Source organism: Aphidius gifuensis, linkage group LG3 (genome assembly GCF_014905175.1).
Source record: "Aphidius gifuensis isolate YNYX2018 linkage group LG3, ASM1490517v1, whole genome shotgun sequence".
NCBI classification, from domain to species: domain Eukaryota; kingdom Metazoa; phylum Arthropoda; class Insecta; order Hymenoptera; family Braconidae; genus Aphidius; species Aphidius gifuensis.
In genome coordinates, this window is record NC_057790.1 from 27,354,002 (window position 1) to 27,374,916 (window position 20,915).

A 20,915-nucleotide genomic window follows, 5' to 3' on the forward strand; every position below is an offset into this window, starting at 1 on the left:
GAAAACATAAAAAAATGGAAACAATCGATCCATTAAGTCCAATTGAATTACATGGTTTTCTTGAACATGAACATAAACATAAATTTCAAAGTGTAGGTAAAAAAGCAGCAGTTAGATCATGGAAAAAATGATTTAGTGTATTATGTGGACAATTATTATGTTATTTAAAATATTATAATGATTTTTTACATTGTAAAGCAACAACAGCAACAAAATCCAAATCCACCAATGTCATTATCAGCTGTTAATAATTATGGACAAGGACAGAACATGTTTTACAATTATTTTCACCCAGAAGACACAAATTTTTACAAAAATCAATCAAAAATGATTGCTCCAAATTATCATCAGAGTTTAACACAATTGTCAATCAAAAACTGTTTTTTAAGGTCAATGATTTTTTTTTTTTATTTCGTTAACAAATGGCTTATACAAATTTACATGTAAGATATTTCAAGTGGTTTTTAATTTTTTTTTTCAGTTTTATCTTCTTCTTCTTCTTCTTCTTCTGCTTCGTCTTCATTTATGCTGTTTAAAATAACAATGAACAAATCAACTAAATAATTTAATCCTCTTTTTTTTCATATGATACTAAATAAAAAAAAAAAAATGTAATTCAAAACAATAATATTAATTTAAAAAATTATAAATTAATTATTATTTGTTTATAATTGTTACATACTTTTGCCATTTGCTAGATTAGATGTTTTTCTTTTAGTTTTTCTAGATCAGCTGCTTCAAGGGCCAGACATTTAGAAATAGGAATTCTTAGACCAGGACAAATAGAGTCAAGGATATTCTGTTAAATTAATAAAAAACTTGAATTAGCTAACTTCAATAATAATAATAATAATAATAATAATAATAAATATAGTATTTACGTTGTATTTGCGTTCAGCTTCCTCTTTTTTTGCCATATGATACTAAATAAAAAAAAAAATGTAATTCAAAACAATAATATTAATTAAAAAAATTATAAATTAATTATTATTTTTTTATAATTGTTACATACCTCTGCCGATTGCAAGATTAGATGTTTTTCTTTTAGTTTTTCTAGATCAGCTGGTGATGATTTCATTTCCTTCTCAATATTACTTATCATTTCATCAACACTTTGTTTTTCTTCTTCTTCTTCTTTACGTTTTTCTTTTTGTTCAGCACGTTCAACTGTTTCAAGGGTACTTTTATCAATAGCAGCATCTGGATTCATTTTAGTATCATCCTTGTTCTCTGCTAACTTTTTATCATCAATTTCACCTTGTGATGATTTTGTTTCCTTATTAGTATCAATTATAATTTCACCAGAATTTTCTACTTCTTCTTCTTCTTCTTCTTTACGTTTTTCTTTTTGTTCAGCACGTTCAGTTGTTTCAGGGGTGCTTTTAGCATTATCACAATATTTTTGGAATTTATCAAATACCAGCTATAATTAAAATTTTAATGAATATATGTTGTTTATTTTATTTTTTATTTTTATGACTAACCTTTTTAGCAGCATCTTCATCACAAGCTGTATAAAATTTAGTTTTTCTTGAAAGAAAACTAAATACGATGTCCAAGAGCTGTTAAATATTAATAATAATAAATAATAATCAAATAAAATTGTTAATAATAAATATACCTATGTAAATTGTACACTTACTTGTTCAGCACCACTTTCAGTGTTAGAATCAGATTCATTTGCAAGAAAACTAAATATAGTATCTAGAAGCTGTAAAACAATAACAATAGTATTAATAATTAAATCAAATTGTCGTTAATAATAAATATACATATGTAAATGATGTAAATTGTACACTTACTTGTTCACGACCACTTTCAGTGTTAGAATCAGATTCATTTTCAAGAAAACTAAACATTGTATCTAGAAGCTGTCAAACAATAACAATAGTAATTATAATCAAATAAAATTGTTGAATATATTAATTATTAATTAATTAATGAATATATATTTAAATGGAGATTAGGTAAATTGTGTACTTACGTTTTGAAAATTGCTGTTATGCTGTTGGTCCATTGACAACAACATTTTATTCAATTGTGACATGTTTAAGAACTCAATAACAATTGTCAAATATTATTAACAAATAATTTTTTATATATTTATTTATAACAAGGTGAAAAAATACACTTATTCTCAGTTAGTTAGTGATAAGCATAAGTGATAACCAATGTGTGATATGCAGAATGTGTCTACTGCACTCGGCACTGCGCATATATATCCGATGACGCCCGAACTCACACGAGCGCCACCGGAGAAAAATTGGAAAATTTGTGTGTTGAAAACAGATTGTGTGGCGACTGGCGGCGGTGATTCGGTGAACATTGAAAACTCTTAAAATCAAAGGAAGAGAAAAAAAAAAAAAAACATTAATTAGGTTTAGAAAGAAAGTGTTAGAATTTAATAATTGTGATTTATAAAATTATTGAAAAAAAATATAAAAAAAGACAATAATAATTTTGTATGAATACTAATAATTTTTTAAAGAATTGCTAGCTTGTAAATTTTTTTTTCTTTTTTTTTTTTTTTAAATTTTTCCTTATAATTTTCATTTGACACACACACACGAGGCAAAAGTTTGGAAGAAAAAAAAAAAAAAGAGAATAATGGTTGTGTGTGTGTAGGCACATTTCAATGTATACATTCTGCAAGTATTAGTATATAATACAAAAATAATAATTATTTGTATATCATCCATCCATCCATCTGATCACATCTGATCACAATTCACAAACAGACTGGATGAGAGCTGGAAAGGTGAATCATCATCATCATTATAATTGAGGTGCATTGAGATTTGAGGTATAGAGTATAGACATTTGGACATTTGGCGGTGACGGCCGCAATGATCGTTTTGCGTGGTCAAAAAATACCAAATAATTATACTGAAATATCATCAGTTATCATAAAAACATACAGAGAAACAAAGGTACACAACGAGGAGGATTATTGTGCGTCGCAAACAAGACGATTGGCCCTCAATCGAGGAGTCATTTGTGGTAAGTCATTTCGTCATTTATTTAGGTATATTAATATTATTGACAATTTATCATTTTTAATTTATTTTATAATAAGCAAAAAAAAAAGAGAAAAAAAAAAACAAAAAAAATTAGCGTCGACACATTTTAAAGCTATACAGCCACACAGCCATGATGATTGGAAAATTCTGGAGGCTCGTGAAGATTAAACAATACAATACATATTATTATCATTTTTATTTTTAATTTACATTCAATTTATTTGTATTATTATTAAAATTAACAAAAAACAATTAATAACAATAATAATTAATTAATTAATTTTACATAAATATACGAGAGCATTGATAATGTATTTGTCAAAAACAATAATAATAATAATAATAACAATAACAATTATTATTGTTGGGAATATTCATTATTTTATCAAAAAATAATGATAATATTTATATAAAAATTGTAAGGCTGGCAAATTTAAGGAGCTAGGTTAACTTTATATAGGTAGATATATATATATATATAGGTATTTTTTTTTTTTCTTGTTGAACCACCAATGACTGTGCAGATTGGCATCGTTGTTGCTGGTCCGTTGGTGCTGCTTTGTCTCTTGTCTTTTGCAACAACAACAATTCAACTACATAGATATTTATATACTTTCGAGTCTTAATTTATCTACTACAATAACAATATAAATATTTAAGGACAAAAAGAAAATTTAAAAAAAAAAAAATAAATAAATATATTAAGTACGTCACTAAACAAAGATCCTTGACCTCGTCGTCAATCGTCGTCATATAGTTGTACTGTTTTCGACAGTTCGACACGATAAGACAAGCAAAGACAAGTTTGATCTCAGATGTCTTGTTAAATTGCATTAGAAAAAAAAAAAAAAAAAAATTTAAAAAAGGGTGCCAAGGGACAAACAAATTATAAAAAGTGAAATTTGTGAAATGGCGATTGGTTATTATTTTTAATTAGGTATATTTGTAAGTTTGATTGATTATTTACAATTTAATTTATTTATTAATAATAATGTAGGTATGACATTGAGAGTGATTGTCAATTTGTCACGACTGATACATATTATTTATTAAATATTTATACTGCCAATTAATTTTATTGTGTCATTTTACAAATAGCTGAATTGTTATTTTATCATTTTGTCAAATTGGCATATATTTTGTTCAACAATCAATAATTAATTTTATTTTCATTTATTTATTTATCAAATTACAAGTATCAATAATAATAATAATAATTTGTTTTATCATTATATATTAGATCAACTTTAAGACAGACACAATACTAACCTACAAAAATGAAGATTGATCGTAGCAGACTTAAAAAATGCACCTCAGAAGTGGTAAGTTGATGATTATTATTTTAAACAATATGTATATGATTAATAATAAATAATAAATTAATTTATCAACAGCCTGCCGAGTGTCAAGCACTTATAAGCAAATTAAGATCTTGCTCACCAAGTGAATTACTTGATGAGCTAAAACAAATTGATGCCTGGACATTTGGAAAATGTGAACTATTTCATTGGATTGATGTACTTGATTTGAGTGACAGTATTTTGGAGGAAGCATGTACACGTAGTCCAGATAATAGTTGGGAGCTTGCATGTGATTTACCACAAAATCGTGAAGCCAAAGAATTACTTCTTTGGGTACTACATTTTACAACACTTCTCATTGAGCATTCATTCTCCAGACATTTATACAACAGTATGGAACATCTTGTAACATTATTATCAAGTTGTGATATGCATGTTGTTCTTGGTGTATTAAATTTATTATACATGTTTAGTAAACGAAGTAATTTTATAACACGTTTAAATACTGATAAAAGACAAGCTCTATTAACACGTCTTAATCATTTGGCTGAAAGTTGGGGTGGTAAAGATAATGGCTTTGGATTAGCTGATTGTTGTAAAGAATTTCCAAGTAAACCATTTCCACACAGTGCAACAACACTACATTTTGAATATTATTCTGAAAATCCAACAATAACAACAACAACAACAACAACAGCTGATACATCAACAATAACATCACCACCAACACCATCAACGTCAACAGCAACACCAACACCAACACCAACAACAACAACAAATTCACGTAAAGTTGGACAAACAAATTATGTTACATATATACATATTGATAATGTTGATAAACTTGGTAAAACACCAGCACAAATAATGAATGATTTATTAAATTATTATAATGTACCACAAGAACGTCAAATGTCATTATTTACACATGTAAGATTGGCACATAGTTTTTCTGATTATCGTAGACGTTTACAATGTGTACAAGCACGTTTACAAGCATTATCAGTACTTGTATATAGTCATGCATTACAAGAAAATGCTCACAGTTTATTACATGCTGGTTTACTTGAAGAATTAGTTGAATTACTTGAATTACCACATTCTCATTTAGTTGAAATACGTGCTGCAGCATTAAGAGCATTAACAAGTATAATACATCTTGATAGAAATCCACATTTTCCTAAAAAACCAGGTTCACGTCTTAATATGATTATTGATGTTACTGGTGCAAGTTCATATCATGGTTTTTTACCAGTACTTGTACGTACATGTATTACAACATTAACATCACCATCAAAAATTGATTCTCAACAACAACAACCATTTCCATTACCATTAGCAACAGCATTATTTAGTTTTTTATATCATCTTGCAAGTTATGAAGCTGGTGGTGAGGCACTTGTAAGTTGTGGTATGATGGAAATATTATTAAAAGTTATTAATTGGCCTGGTAGTGAACTTGAACATATAACATTTGTAACACGTGCTGTACGTGTTATTGATTTAATAACAAATATTGATATGCAAGGTTTTCAAGCACATGGTGGTTTAGCTAGTTTTATTAATCGTCTTGAAATGGAAGTTAATGTTTGTAGAAAAGAACAACCATTTGAAATTGAACCACATATTTACAATCAAGATATTCCACCACCACCACCTCCACCTTTACCACCACCATCATCATCATCATCTGATGATATTATTGATAATAATAATCATGATCATGATGATGAAGAAGAAGAAGATGATGATGATGACGACGATGATGATGATGATGATGGTAATGGTGATGCTAATGAAGATGACGACGATGAGGAGGAGGATAATGATGAAGACGACGATGACGATGAAGATGATGATGAGGATGAGGATGAAGATGAAGATGAATTATTAACATCTGGTACATCATCAAATAGATTTATTATCAATGAATCTGCAATTGTCGATGATACATCAAATCCAATGGAATTTTCTGAAGAAGAAAATGAAAATTTAACACTAGAATCATCAACTACAACAACAACTGTTACATCTACAACAACTACAACAACAGCAACAACATCAACAACAATACCATCAACATCAACAGTACCAACATCATCATTAACAACACCAACAACAACGAGTAATGTTGATATAACATGTGCTGCAGCACGTACTGGTAAAACTTGTTTACCACAAAGAGCAGCATTATTAAAATCAATGCTTAATTTTTTAAAAAAAGCAATACAAGATCCAGCATTTTCTGATTCAATACGTCATGTTATGGAGGGTGAATTGCCATCATCATTAAAACATATTATTAGTAATTCTGAATATTATGGACCATCATTATTTTTATTGGCAATTGATGTTGTAACTGTTTATGTATTTCAAGAACCATCATTATTATCATCATTACAAGATAATGGATTAACTGATGTTGTATTACATGCATTACTTATAAAAGATGTACCAGCAACACGTGAAGTACTTGGTTCATTACCAAATGTATTTAGTGCATTGTGTTTAAATCAACGTGGTCTTGAATCATTTGTAAAACGTCGTCCATTTGAACGTCTTGTTAAAGTATTAATATCACCAACATATTTATCAGCAATGAGACGTCGTAGAAGTGCTGATCCACTTGGTGATACAGCATCAAATTTAGGTAATGCTATGGATGAATTAATGCGTCATCAACCAAGTTTAAAAGTTGATGCAACTGCTGCAATTATTAAATTACTTGAAGAATTATGTGTACTTGGTTGTGATACACGTTATGTTTGTTGGCGTGCAGCAAATAAAACAGATGTATCATCATCATCATCATCCTCATCATCACCATCAAATACCATTGGTGGTAATCGTCAAGCTATTGGTGGTGGTGGTAGTGGTGGTCAACCAAGTGGTGGTATTGCAACTGGTAGTAGTTTAAATAATAATACAAATAATAATATTAATGTTGGTATTGGTGATAACAATGCTAATATTGGTGGTGGTGGCAGTGGCAGTGGTGTTAGTGGTAATAGTGGTAATAATAATAACAACAACAATAATAATACCAATAATAGTGCTACTGGCGGTGGAATTATTATTAGTGGTAGTAGTAGTAGTAGTAGTGGTCGAGCAGGAGGTAATAGTGGCAGTGGTAATAGTGCAAATGCAAATAACAATAATAATAGTAATAATAATACTGGTGGTGGAAGTAGTAGTGATGAAGAAGATGAAGATGAAGAAGAAGCTAGTACAAGTTCACATCCACAACGTGAAGAACAACCATCACCATCATCAGTACAAACTGGACCACCAATTCAACAACCGCGTGAAAAAACTCCAATAGCACTTGTTGATTATATTCATAATGTTATGAAATTTGTTGATGCAATATTAAGTAATAATTCAACAGATGATCATTGTCGTGAATTTGTTAATCAAAAAGGACTTGTACCATTATTATCAATACTTGGTTTACCAAATTTACCAGTTGATTATCCAGTTGCACAAGCAGCTCAATCAGTTGCATCTGTATGTAAAAGTATTCTTAATCTTGCACATGAACCACAAGTATTGAAAACTGGCTTAAGTCAATTACTTGAAGTATTAAATTTATTAAAACCACTTCATAGCCATATGGAATCACCAGGTGGTTCAGTATTACTTCATGAATTGGCATCAGCACCAAATTTAGAAACAGCATTTACAAGTGATACAGCAACACCATTATTACATGCTATGAATGCAGCACATGGTTATGTTGTTATGTTTGTACATGTTTGTCGAACAAGTCAAAGTGAAATTAGAAATTTATCAATGAATCATTGGGGCTCAGAATTGGGTCTAAAAGTATTACAAGGATTATCAGAACTTTATATGTCACTTGTATGGGAAAGTACATTATTATTGGCATTATGTAGTGATGATAGTATACCAGCTGGTTGTGATTTTGGTAAAGAAGATATGGATAAATTAATACCATCTGAATTGAAAGATGTCAATGAAATAATAATGACAACTGTTGCTGCAACAACAGAAGCAACAACAGCAACAACTACAATGACTACAGCCACAACAACATCATCATCAACAACAACAACAACAACAACAACAGCTACAGCTACAGCTACATCTCAATCATCAGCATCATCATCGTCATCTTCATCATCCTCGTCATCATCATCATCATCATCATCATCTTCATCATCATCGATGATTGATATGGGAAGTAATGGAATGACAACAGCTATGGAAGCATTAAGTACTGATCCACCACCAGTATCAATGGAAATTGATGATAATACTAAAACAAATTCTACAACAACAACAACAACAAATGAAAATGTTAATGCAAATACAAATACAAATACAAATACAAATAGAACATCAGCATCAGCTCATCAATTAAAATATATAAAACCATTATTAGGTGCATCATCAAGACTTGGTCGTGCACTTGCTGAATTATTTGGTTTATTAGTTAAATTATGTATGGGATCACCAGTAAGACAACGTCGTGGTCAACAATTACCAATAATGCCAACAATACCAAATTCAGCAGCTCGTAATGTTGCTACATCATTAAATATATTATTAACACGTGGTTTATCATGGGATAAAATTCCACAATCACCAATACCAAAATTTAAATTAACATTTTTAATATGTTCAGTTGGTTTTACATCACCAATGTTATTTGATGAAAAACGTTATCCATATCATTTGATGTTACAAAAATTTGTTGCAATGGGTGGACAAGCAGCATTTTTTTCGACATTTCAATGGGCATTATCTGGTGGTGGTAAATTTCCATTATCAGAAGGTCTTGAACATCCTGATTTACCAGATGGTACTGGTGAATTTTTAGATGCTTGGTTAATGTTACTTGAAAAAATGGTTAATCCAAAAGCAATACTTGATTCACCACATGTTGGTGTTGCTAAAAGTACAAGTTATAATCCACATAAATCATTTGATCCAATTAAATATCTTGGTGATATACATAAAAAAACATTTGAAGCTGTTATGCTTATGTGGGGTAAAAAACCATTAAAAAATTATGGTGCAAGAATGACGGAATCAATATTATCAATATTACGTCATATATTAAAAGGTGAAAAAATTATAAAAGAACGTACTGAATTAGAAAGTGGTACAGTTAATGATTCAAGTACAAGTGTTGTAACAACTGGAGGATTATCTAGTAGAACATTGACATCATCATCAACATCAACATCAACAGCAGCAACAACAACAGCAACAGTAGCAACGACAACAGTAACACCAATTTTACCATTATCAACAACAACAACAACAGCAACAACAAGAATTGCTGGTAATACATCAACAACTTCATCACGCGTTGATGTTGAGCCAGCTGTTAGTCCAGATTCTCTTCAACAATTAATGGATATGGGATTTAGTAGAGAAAATTGTGTTGAAGCATTAATGCATACACTTACAGTTGAACAAGCAACTGAATATTTATTATCAAATATACATACAAATTCAAATACAACAAGAAGACCTGATGGTTTATCTGATACAAATTCAACAGTACCACCTGGTATGGATTTAGATTCAGTTGATGATCAAATAATGTATGCAATTGCAATGTCACTTGGTACTGATACAAATTCATCATCACCATCAACATCAATATTATTATCATCAACCCTGACAGATAATCAAAGTCATAAAAAATTAACAATACCAGATGAAGAAGATGAAAATGATGATTATGAACAACAGCAACAACCAACTAAAGATGTATCAATTGGACAAAAAATTGATGAATTTACAAATTCAGCACTTGAACAATGTTTAAATCTTCTTGATTTAATGCCAGATACAGTTTATAGAGTATGTGATCTTTTAGTTACAATAACAAAACGTAATGGTGATGAATGGAGAGATTCAATGTTGAAATATCTAATAAATGATATTGGTAAATATGTAAATCATTTAATAACAATTGCTAAATCATACAATGAAAATAATGATGATGGTGATAATGATGCTGGTAATAAATTAGTTGAATGTGTAGAAGCAACAGCTGTTGCTGGTAGAATATATCTTTATACATTATTTTTTGAGGGTACATTTCAAGAAATGCGTGTACCATGTGCACAAATTGTCAGTGAATGTGGTATACTTGATAAATTAGTTGAATTATTAGTTATAAGTGAAGCACCATTAACATCAAAAAAATTAAATAAAACAAATAATAATGATAATAATAATAATATGAAAAATATATCAAAAACACCAAAATGGCTTGCACCATTATTATTATTAATTGATCGTCTTGAAAGAGTTGCTGTATTAACACAACGTAAACAATTAATGCATCAAGTTACAAATCGTACATGGAAATGGTTTGATTTAGCAACTGGTAAATGGACACCATATACAGCATCAAATAATCGTATTATTAATGAAGCATATTGGAATGGTGAATCAACAGTACGAATAACATGTTCAAGACGTAGATATCTTTTGACATTTTCATGTATGACACAAGTTAATGAAGAAAGTGATAATAGACGTCCAATAACAATGGATTTTAAATTTTTACCAAATAATAATAAAAAAATAAATACTGATAATGATAATAATGATTCAAATACAAATATGGATACTGAGGATGAATCTACAAATCAAGATGATATTATTATTATAAATAATAATAAAAAACTAAAAAATAATGAATGTACTGTTGTTAAAGGATTAGATAAAAATATTGCACCAAGTATTGTACGTGCTTGTGTTAAATTATTAGCAATACCAGTTGATCGTGATACATTACATGCATTAATGAAAGTATGTTTAAGATTAACACGTGATTATAATAATGCACAAGTATTTGCTAAAGAAGGTGGTGTACAATTATTATTAGATATGACACAAGCAAGTAGTTTTATTGGTTCAATTAGTTTAAGTACATTATTAATACGACATACACTTGAAGAACCACGTACATTGGAACTTGCTATGGAAAAAGTTATACGTAGTCGTACACAAACAAATATACCACCAGCATATAAAGAAATATTATTTATGACTAGACAAATAAGTTCAGCAGTATGTAGAAATCCAGATGTTTATCGTCAAGTTTGTCAAAATATACTTAGAGTTGATATTAGTATATTAAAACGTGATGATATTGATAATAGACTTGTTGTTAAAGCATTACCATTAACAAATCATTCATCATCAGTTCCAATGGCTGAAGATGTATCAGTAAGTGTTATACATGATTTATTAAATGCTCTTATTAAACCTGTACCAATATGTTGTGATGATAATATTGGTGCTACATCATCATCAACAACAACACCAATTAATAATGATGCCTGTGATAAAAAAACAACAACAAATAATCTTGGTATATCAGCTACAACTATTTCAACAAATACTGGATCAACAACATCATCAACAACAACAACAGCAGCAGCTACTCTATCATCATCATCATCATCATCATCTTCATCAAATCCAATACCAACAACAACATCAGTAGCAGCAGCAACAACAACAACAACAACAACTGGTAATGGACCACTTGATGATGATGATCAAATTGTACCATTAAAAATGTATACAGATTATATGAATAACAATAAAATTGAGCCTGAAGAAGCTAAAAAACCACTTTTAGCAAAATCAGCAGTTTTAAAAATACTTGCTGAATCAATAAGATCATATGGTGCTATTGCAAATTTAATAACTGAACATACATATCGTGCTGGACAAAGTGAAATGATTAATGAAGATACAACTGCACTTGGATTTTTATTAGATAAATTACTTCCAGTATTACCTGATAATTCTGGTGATAGACAATGTAGTAGTATGGCACGTATGGTTATTGCTGCAATTGCATCTTGTAATCATTCACCAGATGCTCAAACAACACTTGTTACTGAAGTTAAAGCAGCATTAACACGAACACTTGCATTACCAGAAAGTTCAGAAAAACATGCACAATTACAATTGTTAATTGGTCTTATATCGACAATGATTGATAGTTGTCCACCTACAACAACGACAACAACAACAAATAATTCAAATTCAACAACATCATCATCGACAACAGCAACAACATCATCCACAACAACATCAACAACAACAGCTGCATCATCATCGACAACGACGACAACAACAACCACAGCAACTACAGCAACAGCTACACCATTAGCAACAACAGCATCATCGTCGTCGTCGTCATCATCATCTGGAATACCACCAACTAGTGGATCATCAACTGCAGCAACAGCAGCAACAGCAACAACAACAACAACAACAACAAATCAAATAAAAACACCATTAAAAATTCATCAATTTAATAATGTTAATTATATTGTGAGAATTATGTTGAGAAAAGGTATAATAACTGATTTAGCAAAAATACCACACAGTTTAGATTTATCAAGTCCAAATATGGCTGGTACAATAAATGCTGCATTAAAACCACTTGAAACATTATCAAGAATAATAAATCAACCAATGCCAAATGCTGCGACAAATAAATATTCAAAACCAAAAAATAATCGTACAATTAATGAACAACTTCAAACTGGTGATCAAACTGGCACAACATCTGAAGCAACACATGCTGTTGGTGAAGAAACTAATGAAGATGCCGAAAATACTGAACATGATATATCATTAAATGCTGAAAGTTTAGAGCCAACATCTGAAAGTCATGTTCATGAAGAGGGTGATGAGGCTGCTCTTGATGATATTATGGATCAACTTCTTGAGAGGTATGTTTATTTTATATTCAATTAATATTTAATGTACCTATGTATAATAAGAACTTCAGTTTTTATAATTAAGCAGTGTTTTATTTTCTAGAGATGGCTCGGCAATTACAGAAGAACCAACATCACGTTCACATCGTCCAATGGACATTGACGATGAAAGTTTAGCAATGAGAGATGCTGAAGGAGATTTTACACGAGACACAACTGTAAGTGTCTTTTTTTATTTTAATTTAAAATTTTATTATTCTAATCTAATGATGATGATAATAATAACAATAATAATAATAATAATAATTTATTTTTTTTCAGGAGGATTTAATGAGTTCAGATTCAGATTCAGATAGTAATCCTTCAGATGATAATGAAGATGATGTACAAGATGATGAAGACGAAGAAGAAGAGGGTGAAGAAGATGAGGATGGTGAAGAAAATGAAGAAGAAGAAGAGGATGAAGAAGAAGGATCATCAAATTATGAAGAAGATGGAATGGATTACTATGAAGATGTTGGTGAAGGTATATTTAGAATGCTTCCATCAGCTGAAAGAGATGGTAGTAATGTTGTAATGATACATAATTTTGATAATCAAGAAAATAATGCAGCAATACCAGCTGGTGTCAATAGTGGTGGTGGTAGTAATAATGGTAGTGGCAGTGGTGGTATCGGTGGTATTGGTGGTATTGGTGGTATTGGTGGCATTGGTGGTAGTGCTGGCACTGGTATTATTAGTGTTGGTGGTGGTGCTAGTAGTAGTAATAATATTAATAATAATGTTGCTGGTGGTATTGGTGGTATTGGTGGTGCTGTTGGAACAACAAGACAAAATAATCCTTGGAGTTTTCCATTACCATTGGGATTATTTGAAGATTTATCAAGTAGTGTTGAGAGTAATGGTATTGGTTCTCATCCATTACTTATGGCACAAGGAAGTATTGATGCTGCTACAAATCGTAATCAACGATCAATTCGTCAACGTCGTTATCAATATTTACCTCTTGCAAATTCACGTAATCCAAATCCTCCAGTTTTATTACAACGTTTACTTGTACCAGCAGCTCAAACATTACCACTTTCAGCAACTCAAATGCTTGCTTCAAATTTCCGTGATACACGTGTTGTTCTTATGGACAATAGTCTTGGTATATTTGCAAATCAAGAAGAAGAACAAATTGATTTTGTTGATCAATCTGGTTATCTATTTGGACCAAGTTTAGCAGCAACACTTAATAACATTCCAACAGCTCTTCATTGGTGGATTGAAGAGAGTAAATTACTTGATGGTGATTCACAGCCTGATTGTTGTGTTGGTGTTGTTCATAAAATAATACCAGGACTTGAAGAACATAGAAATATTGAATTGGCTGAAAGAAAAGAAAAACGAAAAAAACAACAAGCTGAAAAAGATGCTGCAGCTGCTGCAGCTGCTTCTTTGGCAGCAACAACATCTGCAACTGATAATAAAAATGTAAATTCACCTTTTGAAATATTAACAACAGCAGCAGCAGTAGTGGCAGCAGCATCATCATCATCAACATCAACAACAACAACAACAACAACAAATATTCAACAACAGCCTTTATTAGTTAGTGGTGTATTAACGTCAAATGATACATTGCCAAGTGCTGTTATTAATAATACAAATGAAAATAATATTATTAGTGGTAGTGGTGAAATAACTGGTGCAATGGAAGTTAGTTTACAAGATGATAATACTAATAATAGAGTATCTTTGCCATCTACACTACCAGAAGAATCACCAGGTGGTTCAAATACAAATATACTTGAACTTGCTGAAAGCATTATTGATTCTGTTCTTCAACCAACAACATCCTCGTTATCTTCGTCATCATCATCATCATCGACGACGACGACAACAACAACAACAACAGCAACAACAACAGCAACTACAACTCCAGCAGTAATAGAAAATCGTGATACAAATGAATTAAATATTAATAGACCAATAAATTCAATATCAATGTCATTATTAAATGAATCAACAAACTCAGCGACAACTCAAGATACTAATAATACAACAGCAAATAATAATCGTGAACCAAATACTTGGGTTCAACAATTTTTAGCTTTGGAACAAACAAGAAGAGATAATGATACAAATACATTATTATCACCACCAGTAACATCAACATCAACATCAACGCCAACAACAACAACAACAACAACAGCAGTAATTGGACAAATAGAAATAACAACACCATCAACACCAACAACAACAACAACAGTACAAAATGAACAAACGCCAATTGTATTACAACAACAGTCAACTGGTGAAGAAACAAGTAATCAACAATTGACATCAAATCAAGATAGTAATAATAGTAGTAGTAGTAGTAGTAATAATAATAATAATACAGCAGAAACACAATTACCAGATGGTGTTGATCCATCATTTTTAGCAGCTTTACCTGAAGAAATGAGAGATGAAGTTATTGCTGAACAATTGAGATTACAAAGAATACGTCAACGAGCACAAGCAACAATAATTGAAGAAGTTACTGGACCAGTTGAAGTTAATCCAGAATTTTTAGCAGCATTACCACCAGCAATACAAGAAGAAGTACTTGCACAACAAAGAATTGAACAACAACGTCATGCTGCTGCATCAGCAAATCCAGCAGATCCAGTTGATGCTGCAGCATTCTTTCAAAATCTTCAACCATCATTGAGACAAGCTATTTTAACTGATATGGAAGAATCACAAATGTCAGCATTACCACCAGATCTTGCTGAAGAAGCTTGTTGCGTCGTCATATGATGCGGAACGGAAATCGTATGTGGTTATGGTATGGCTGGGCGTGGACGTGGTGGTGGTGGTGGACAAGTGGTAACACAACGAGTGGAATTTGGTCCACGGTGAAGTGCTAATGCAGTTCTGGTTGATGAGGACGTCAATTACTTGATGGGGTTGTTGATTAATGAGCCTAAAATAGCGATAAATTAGAAATCTTTGTTATCATTCACGGGCGGTGAAAATTAAAGTATTACAATTGTAATTAGTGATTTAACAAGTGGTAGCAGCAGTAGTAGTAATTTAAATTGTGCAGGTGCAAGTGGTAGTAATACAACAACAACAACAACTTGTGGTAAATTAAAAAAAAAAGCATTACATCCAGCAATTGAATATTGTTCACCAAAAATAAGTGATTCAAAAAATAATTTACAATCATGGTTAAATATTAGTATTGATGCAGCATTAGGTTGTCGTGCTAATGTTTTTCATATACTAAAACATGGTGGTGGTAGTGGTAGTGGTAGTGGTGGTAAAAAATCAGATAGACAAGGTAATATTATTGCAATTCATCCACAAGCAGCACCAACTGTTTGTCGACATACACTTGAATTATTAATTAGCTTAGCTAAAAGTTTTCCTGGTTATTTTGTACCAACAAAATTAAAAGAATTACTTGATTCTGATAAAACATCAACAACAATAAATAAAGATAAAGATAAAGATAAAGATGTAGATAATAGTAATACTACTACTACTGCAACTGGTACTAAACCAAAAATAACAACAAAAACAAATAAAGTTGATTCATTGCCTGATTTTTGGGATATGTTATTAAAGCTTGATTCTTGTGCTTCTAAAAAAGGTAAATCAGTTGCACGTTCACATTCAAATACAACAATGGGCATTGAATTAGAACAAAATTTAACGTCATTTGAAACATCAGCATTTGGTCAATTAATATCAATGTTAAATTGGTCTGTTGTTAAAAGAAGCAGTCAATTAACTGATAAATTATTACGTTTATTATCATTAATATCAATTGGTTTAACTGAAGTTAATCAATTTAAACGTCAAGATAATAATAATCATCAACATCAACATCAACATCATAATCATCAAAATATAATAACAAATAAAAATAAAAATAAAAATCCATTGGATACAACAAATAATAATAATAAAGAACAATATGTTGCTGCACCAGAAAAACATTTACGTCTTGCTGTACAAGTATTAACAAGTAAAAGTTGTTCTGAAGAAGGTCTTGAAGATGCAACAGCATTATTATTAAATCTTTCACATTGTCCAGATCCAACAAGACAATTAATATTAAAATTATTACTTGAAGGTGCAATGGAACTTGCAAATATGGTTTGTGAACATATCAATGAATTAATGAATGAACTTAGAATATTAAATCGTGAAATACAAAAAAGAATTTTACTTGAAGAACAGCCATCAGCATCATCATCATCATCAAGTGGTAATACAACACGTGGTTTATTACTTGATAGATTTACTCAAGATAATGTTATTATAACAGCACCATCTAAAATAAAAACAACAACTGATTTACAATTACCATCAATGAGTGTACTTGTTAGTAAAACATCTAGTCAAGCATTTTTCTTAAGAATACTTAAAGTTATTGTACAAATTAGAGAAGCTGTTTATTTAGCAAATAAAAAGAAAAATGATGAATTAACAAGATTAGCAACATCATCAGTACCAGTAGCAGTACCATCAACATCAACATCAACATCATCATCATCAGCAACAACAACAACATTAGCAGCAACAACAACTGATGAACGACCAACAGAAATAATTGCAATGGATACATCAAATATTGATGATGATAATAATGAAGATGACGATGATGATGACGACGACGATGATGATGATGATGATGATAATACAACAGTTGTTAATATGGAAACAACAACAATTATCACCAATAATAATATTAATAATAATAATAATAATAATAATGGTGATGATGATATTAATGTTGCAAGTACATCAAATACAAATACAAATGTAAATGCAAATAATAAAGATAAATCAAAATTGCCATTATTAAGTGAAAGTCTTATACTTGATAATTTATGGGAAACATTGAGTGCTTGTTTACTTGAACTTGAAGATACACCTGATCATCATGCTGTACTTGTACTTCAACCAGCTGTTGAGGCATTTTTTTTGGTTCATTCATCATCAAGTAGTGCTGCAGCACGTGATCGTGAACGTGAAAGAGAACGTGAACGTGATCGTGATCGTCAACGTAGTAATCGTCAACGTGAACCAAGTAATGATGCAAATATTGATATAATACCATCAGCAATTGTTAATGATAATATTATTGTTGCACCAATATCACCAATACCATTGGATAATGATGATGAAGATGATGATAATGATAATATTGATAATAATGTTACAACAATACAAAATGATGATACAACAACAACAACAATTGTACCAACGACATCAACGACATCAACGACAACAACAGCAGCAGCATCATGGGATATAACACCAACACCACAAAAATCATTACCATCTGATCAATTGAAATTTTTAAAATTTGCTGAAACACATAGAACAGTATTAAATCAAATACTACGTCAAACAACAACACATTTAGCTGATGGTCCATTTTCAGTATTGGTTGATCATACAAGAGTACTTGATTTTGATGTTAAAAGAAGATATTTTAGAACAGAATTAGAACGTATGGATGAGGGTATTAGACGTGAAGAACTTGCTGTACATGTTAGAAGAAGTCATGTATTTGAAGATTCATTTAGAGAATTACATCGTAGAAATGCTGATGAATGGAAAAATCGTTTTTATATTGTATTTGAAGGTGAAGAAGGACAAGATGCTGGTGGTTTATTAAGAGAATGGTATGTTATAATATCACGTGAAATATTTAATCCAATGTATGCACTATTTACTGTTAGTCCTGGTGATCGTGTAACATATATGATTAATTCATCATCACATTGTAATCCAAATCATTTATGTTATTACAAATTTGTTGGACGTGTTATTGCAAAAGCCATATATGACAATAAATTACTTGAATGCTACTTTACACGTAGTTTTTATAAGCATATACTTGGCATACTTGTCAAACATACTGATATGGAAAGTGAAGATTATAGTTTTTACAAAGGTCTTGTTTATTTAACTGAACACAATATATCAGAACTTGGCTATGAATTAACATTTTCTGCTGAAGTCAATGAATTTGGTGTTAATGATGTACGTGATTTAATTAAAAATGGACGTAATATTGTTGTTACTGAAGATACTAAATTGGAATACATAAGACTTGTTTGTCAAATGAAAATGACTGGAGCTATTCGTAAACAATTAAATTCATTTTTAGAAGGTTTTTATGATATTATACCAAAACGTTTAATATCAATATTCAATGAACAAGAACTTGAGCTATTAATAAGTGGTTTGCCAAATGTTGACATTGAAGATTTACGTACAAATACAGAATATCACAAATACAATCCAACATCACTTCAGGTAATAAAAAAAGAAAATTTAAAATTTAATATATATATAAAAAATTTAAAATATATAAACGATATTTAATTAATTGATTAATTTTCTTATAGATACAATGGTTTTGGCGTGCTTTACGTGGTTTTGATCAAGCTGACAGAGCTAAATTTCTTCAATTTGTTACTGGAACTTCAAAGGTACCTTTACAAGGTTTTGGTGCACTTGAAGGTATGAATGGTGTACAAAAGTTTCAAATTCATCGTGATGATCGTTCAACTGAAAGACTGCCATCTGCCCATACATGGTAAATTATTATTATCATTATTAATTTAATCTAATATTTATTTATTTATTTATTTATTTATTTGTTTATTTATTTTTTGTTTTAGCTTCAATCAACTTGATTTACCTGTTTATGAAACGTATGATAAACTACGTAGCAATTTACTCAAGGCAATTCACGAATGCAGTGAGGGCTTTGGATTTGCCTAAATTTATGTTGTCATTAAATTAATTATTATATCATTATTATTATTATTATATAAATCAATTGGAAAAACAAAGGAAAAAAAAAAATAATTATTTAATAATCGACACGACGATATATAATATATTTCCTTTGTTTATTTTTTAGTTTTAATTATTTTTTTTTCTTTTCTTTTTTTTATATCGTTATTTTATTTTATTTTATTATCATTATTTTCGTATATGTATGATGATTGTTCCTAGAGAATTGTTGAAATTTATCAATATATATATCACTATAATCTCTTATTTTTGTATGTATAGCACACATACATTTAACAAAAACACATTATAATAATTCATTCATTAATTATAATACGTATGTATATATACAATATTTTGATGACATATATACTCATTGTGAAATGAAAGGGGGTGCCAATCAATCAATCAGCCAGCCAGCCAGCTAACTAAATACTAGCAACAACAATACAAACATTACAAGTCAAATGGCAGGATTAAAAAAAAAAGGGCGCAATGTTATTAAAATGTTAATTATCTGATATTCAACATGCAAAGCTTCCCAAATGTCCAGAGTTTATTTTATTGAATAAAAGTTTAAATAAATAAATAAAAAAATGAAAAAAAAAAAAAACTAAATAAATTTTTGCAGAGCTTGAATTAATGAATAACTCTTGGAAATAGAAAAAAAAAAAAAAAAAAAAGATTTTTTTAATTAAGACATCAGCTATAAGACGTAATATTTAAGTTCATTTGTAAGCATAAACAATAAGATAAAATAAACAATATTTAAAAAAAAAAAAAAAATCATCAAACATCTTTACAAGTTTTACAGAAACAAAAAAAAAAAAAAAAAAAAAACTATTATTAAATGTTTTCACACTTTTTTATATTTATTTTACTTTTGTCTTTAAAAATAAAAATAAAGATATTGTTATTCAAGATGCAGAAATAGATAAGAAGTATCTTGTAAGTATCATTAAATTAATTATAAATAAATAAATGAAACTTGTGGATTTGCCACCAATAATAATAATAACAAAGAGCCTAATTTATTATTATTATTATTATTATTATTTAATATTGAGCCT

General features: G+C 29.8%; 2 protein-coding genes across 5 annotated transcripts; one reads left to right on the forward strand and one right to left on the reverse strand.

The window, feature by feature from the left end:
* Window positions 1–154: 154 nt before the first annotated feature.
* Window positions 155–2,203, reverse strand: LOC122853469 (DNA ligase 1-like). Of its 4 annotated transcripts, none has more exons than XM_044153961.1 (8): window positions 1,985–2,203; window positions 1,803–1,871; window positions 1,643–1,711; window positions 1,485–1,562; window positions 1,013–1,423; window positions 882–923; window positions 683–799; window positions 155–591 (listed from the first exon to the last, which is right to left on the reverse strand). In XM_044153961.1, the coding sequence occupies exons 1-7, from the start codon at window positions 2,045–2,047 to the stop codon at window positions 695–697; spliced, it is 837 nt and encodes a 278-aa protein (XP_044009896.1). In that variant the 5' UTR covers window positions 2,048–2,203; the 3' UTR covers window positions 155–591; window positions 683–694. The 4 variants fall into 4 exon arrangements, with proteins under 4 accessions (XP_044009896.1, XP_044009898.1, XP_044009897.1 ...); XM_044153960.1 differs by having other exon boundaries at window positions 163–528; XM_044153963.1 differs by lacking the exon at window positions 1,643–1,711 and having other exon boundaries at window positions 159–528.
* A 429-nt stretch (window positions 2,204–2,632) lies between these two features.
* On the forward strand, window positions 2,633–20,458 carry LOC122851142 (E3 ubiquitin-protein ligase HUWE1). The gene is made up of 9 exons (XM_044150193.1): window positions 2,633–3,000; window positions 4,261–4,342; window positions 4,415–13,062; window positions 13,139–13,268; window positions 13,372–15,825; window positions 15,953–15,957; window positions 16,062–19,359; window positions 19,452–19,642; window positions 19,728–20,458. Exons 2-9 carry the CDS (start codon window positions 4,298–4,300, stop codon window positions 19,828–19,830), a joined length of 14,874 nt encoding a protein of 4,957 aa, XP_044006128.1. The 5' UTR covers window positions 2,633–3,000; window positions 4,261–4,297; the 3' UTR covers window positions 19,831–20,458.
* Window positions 20,459–20,915: the final 457 nt, after the last annotated feature.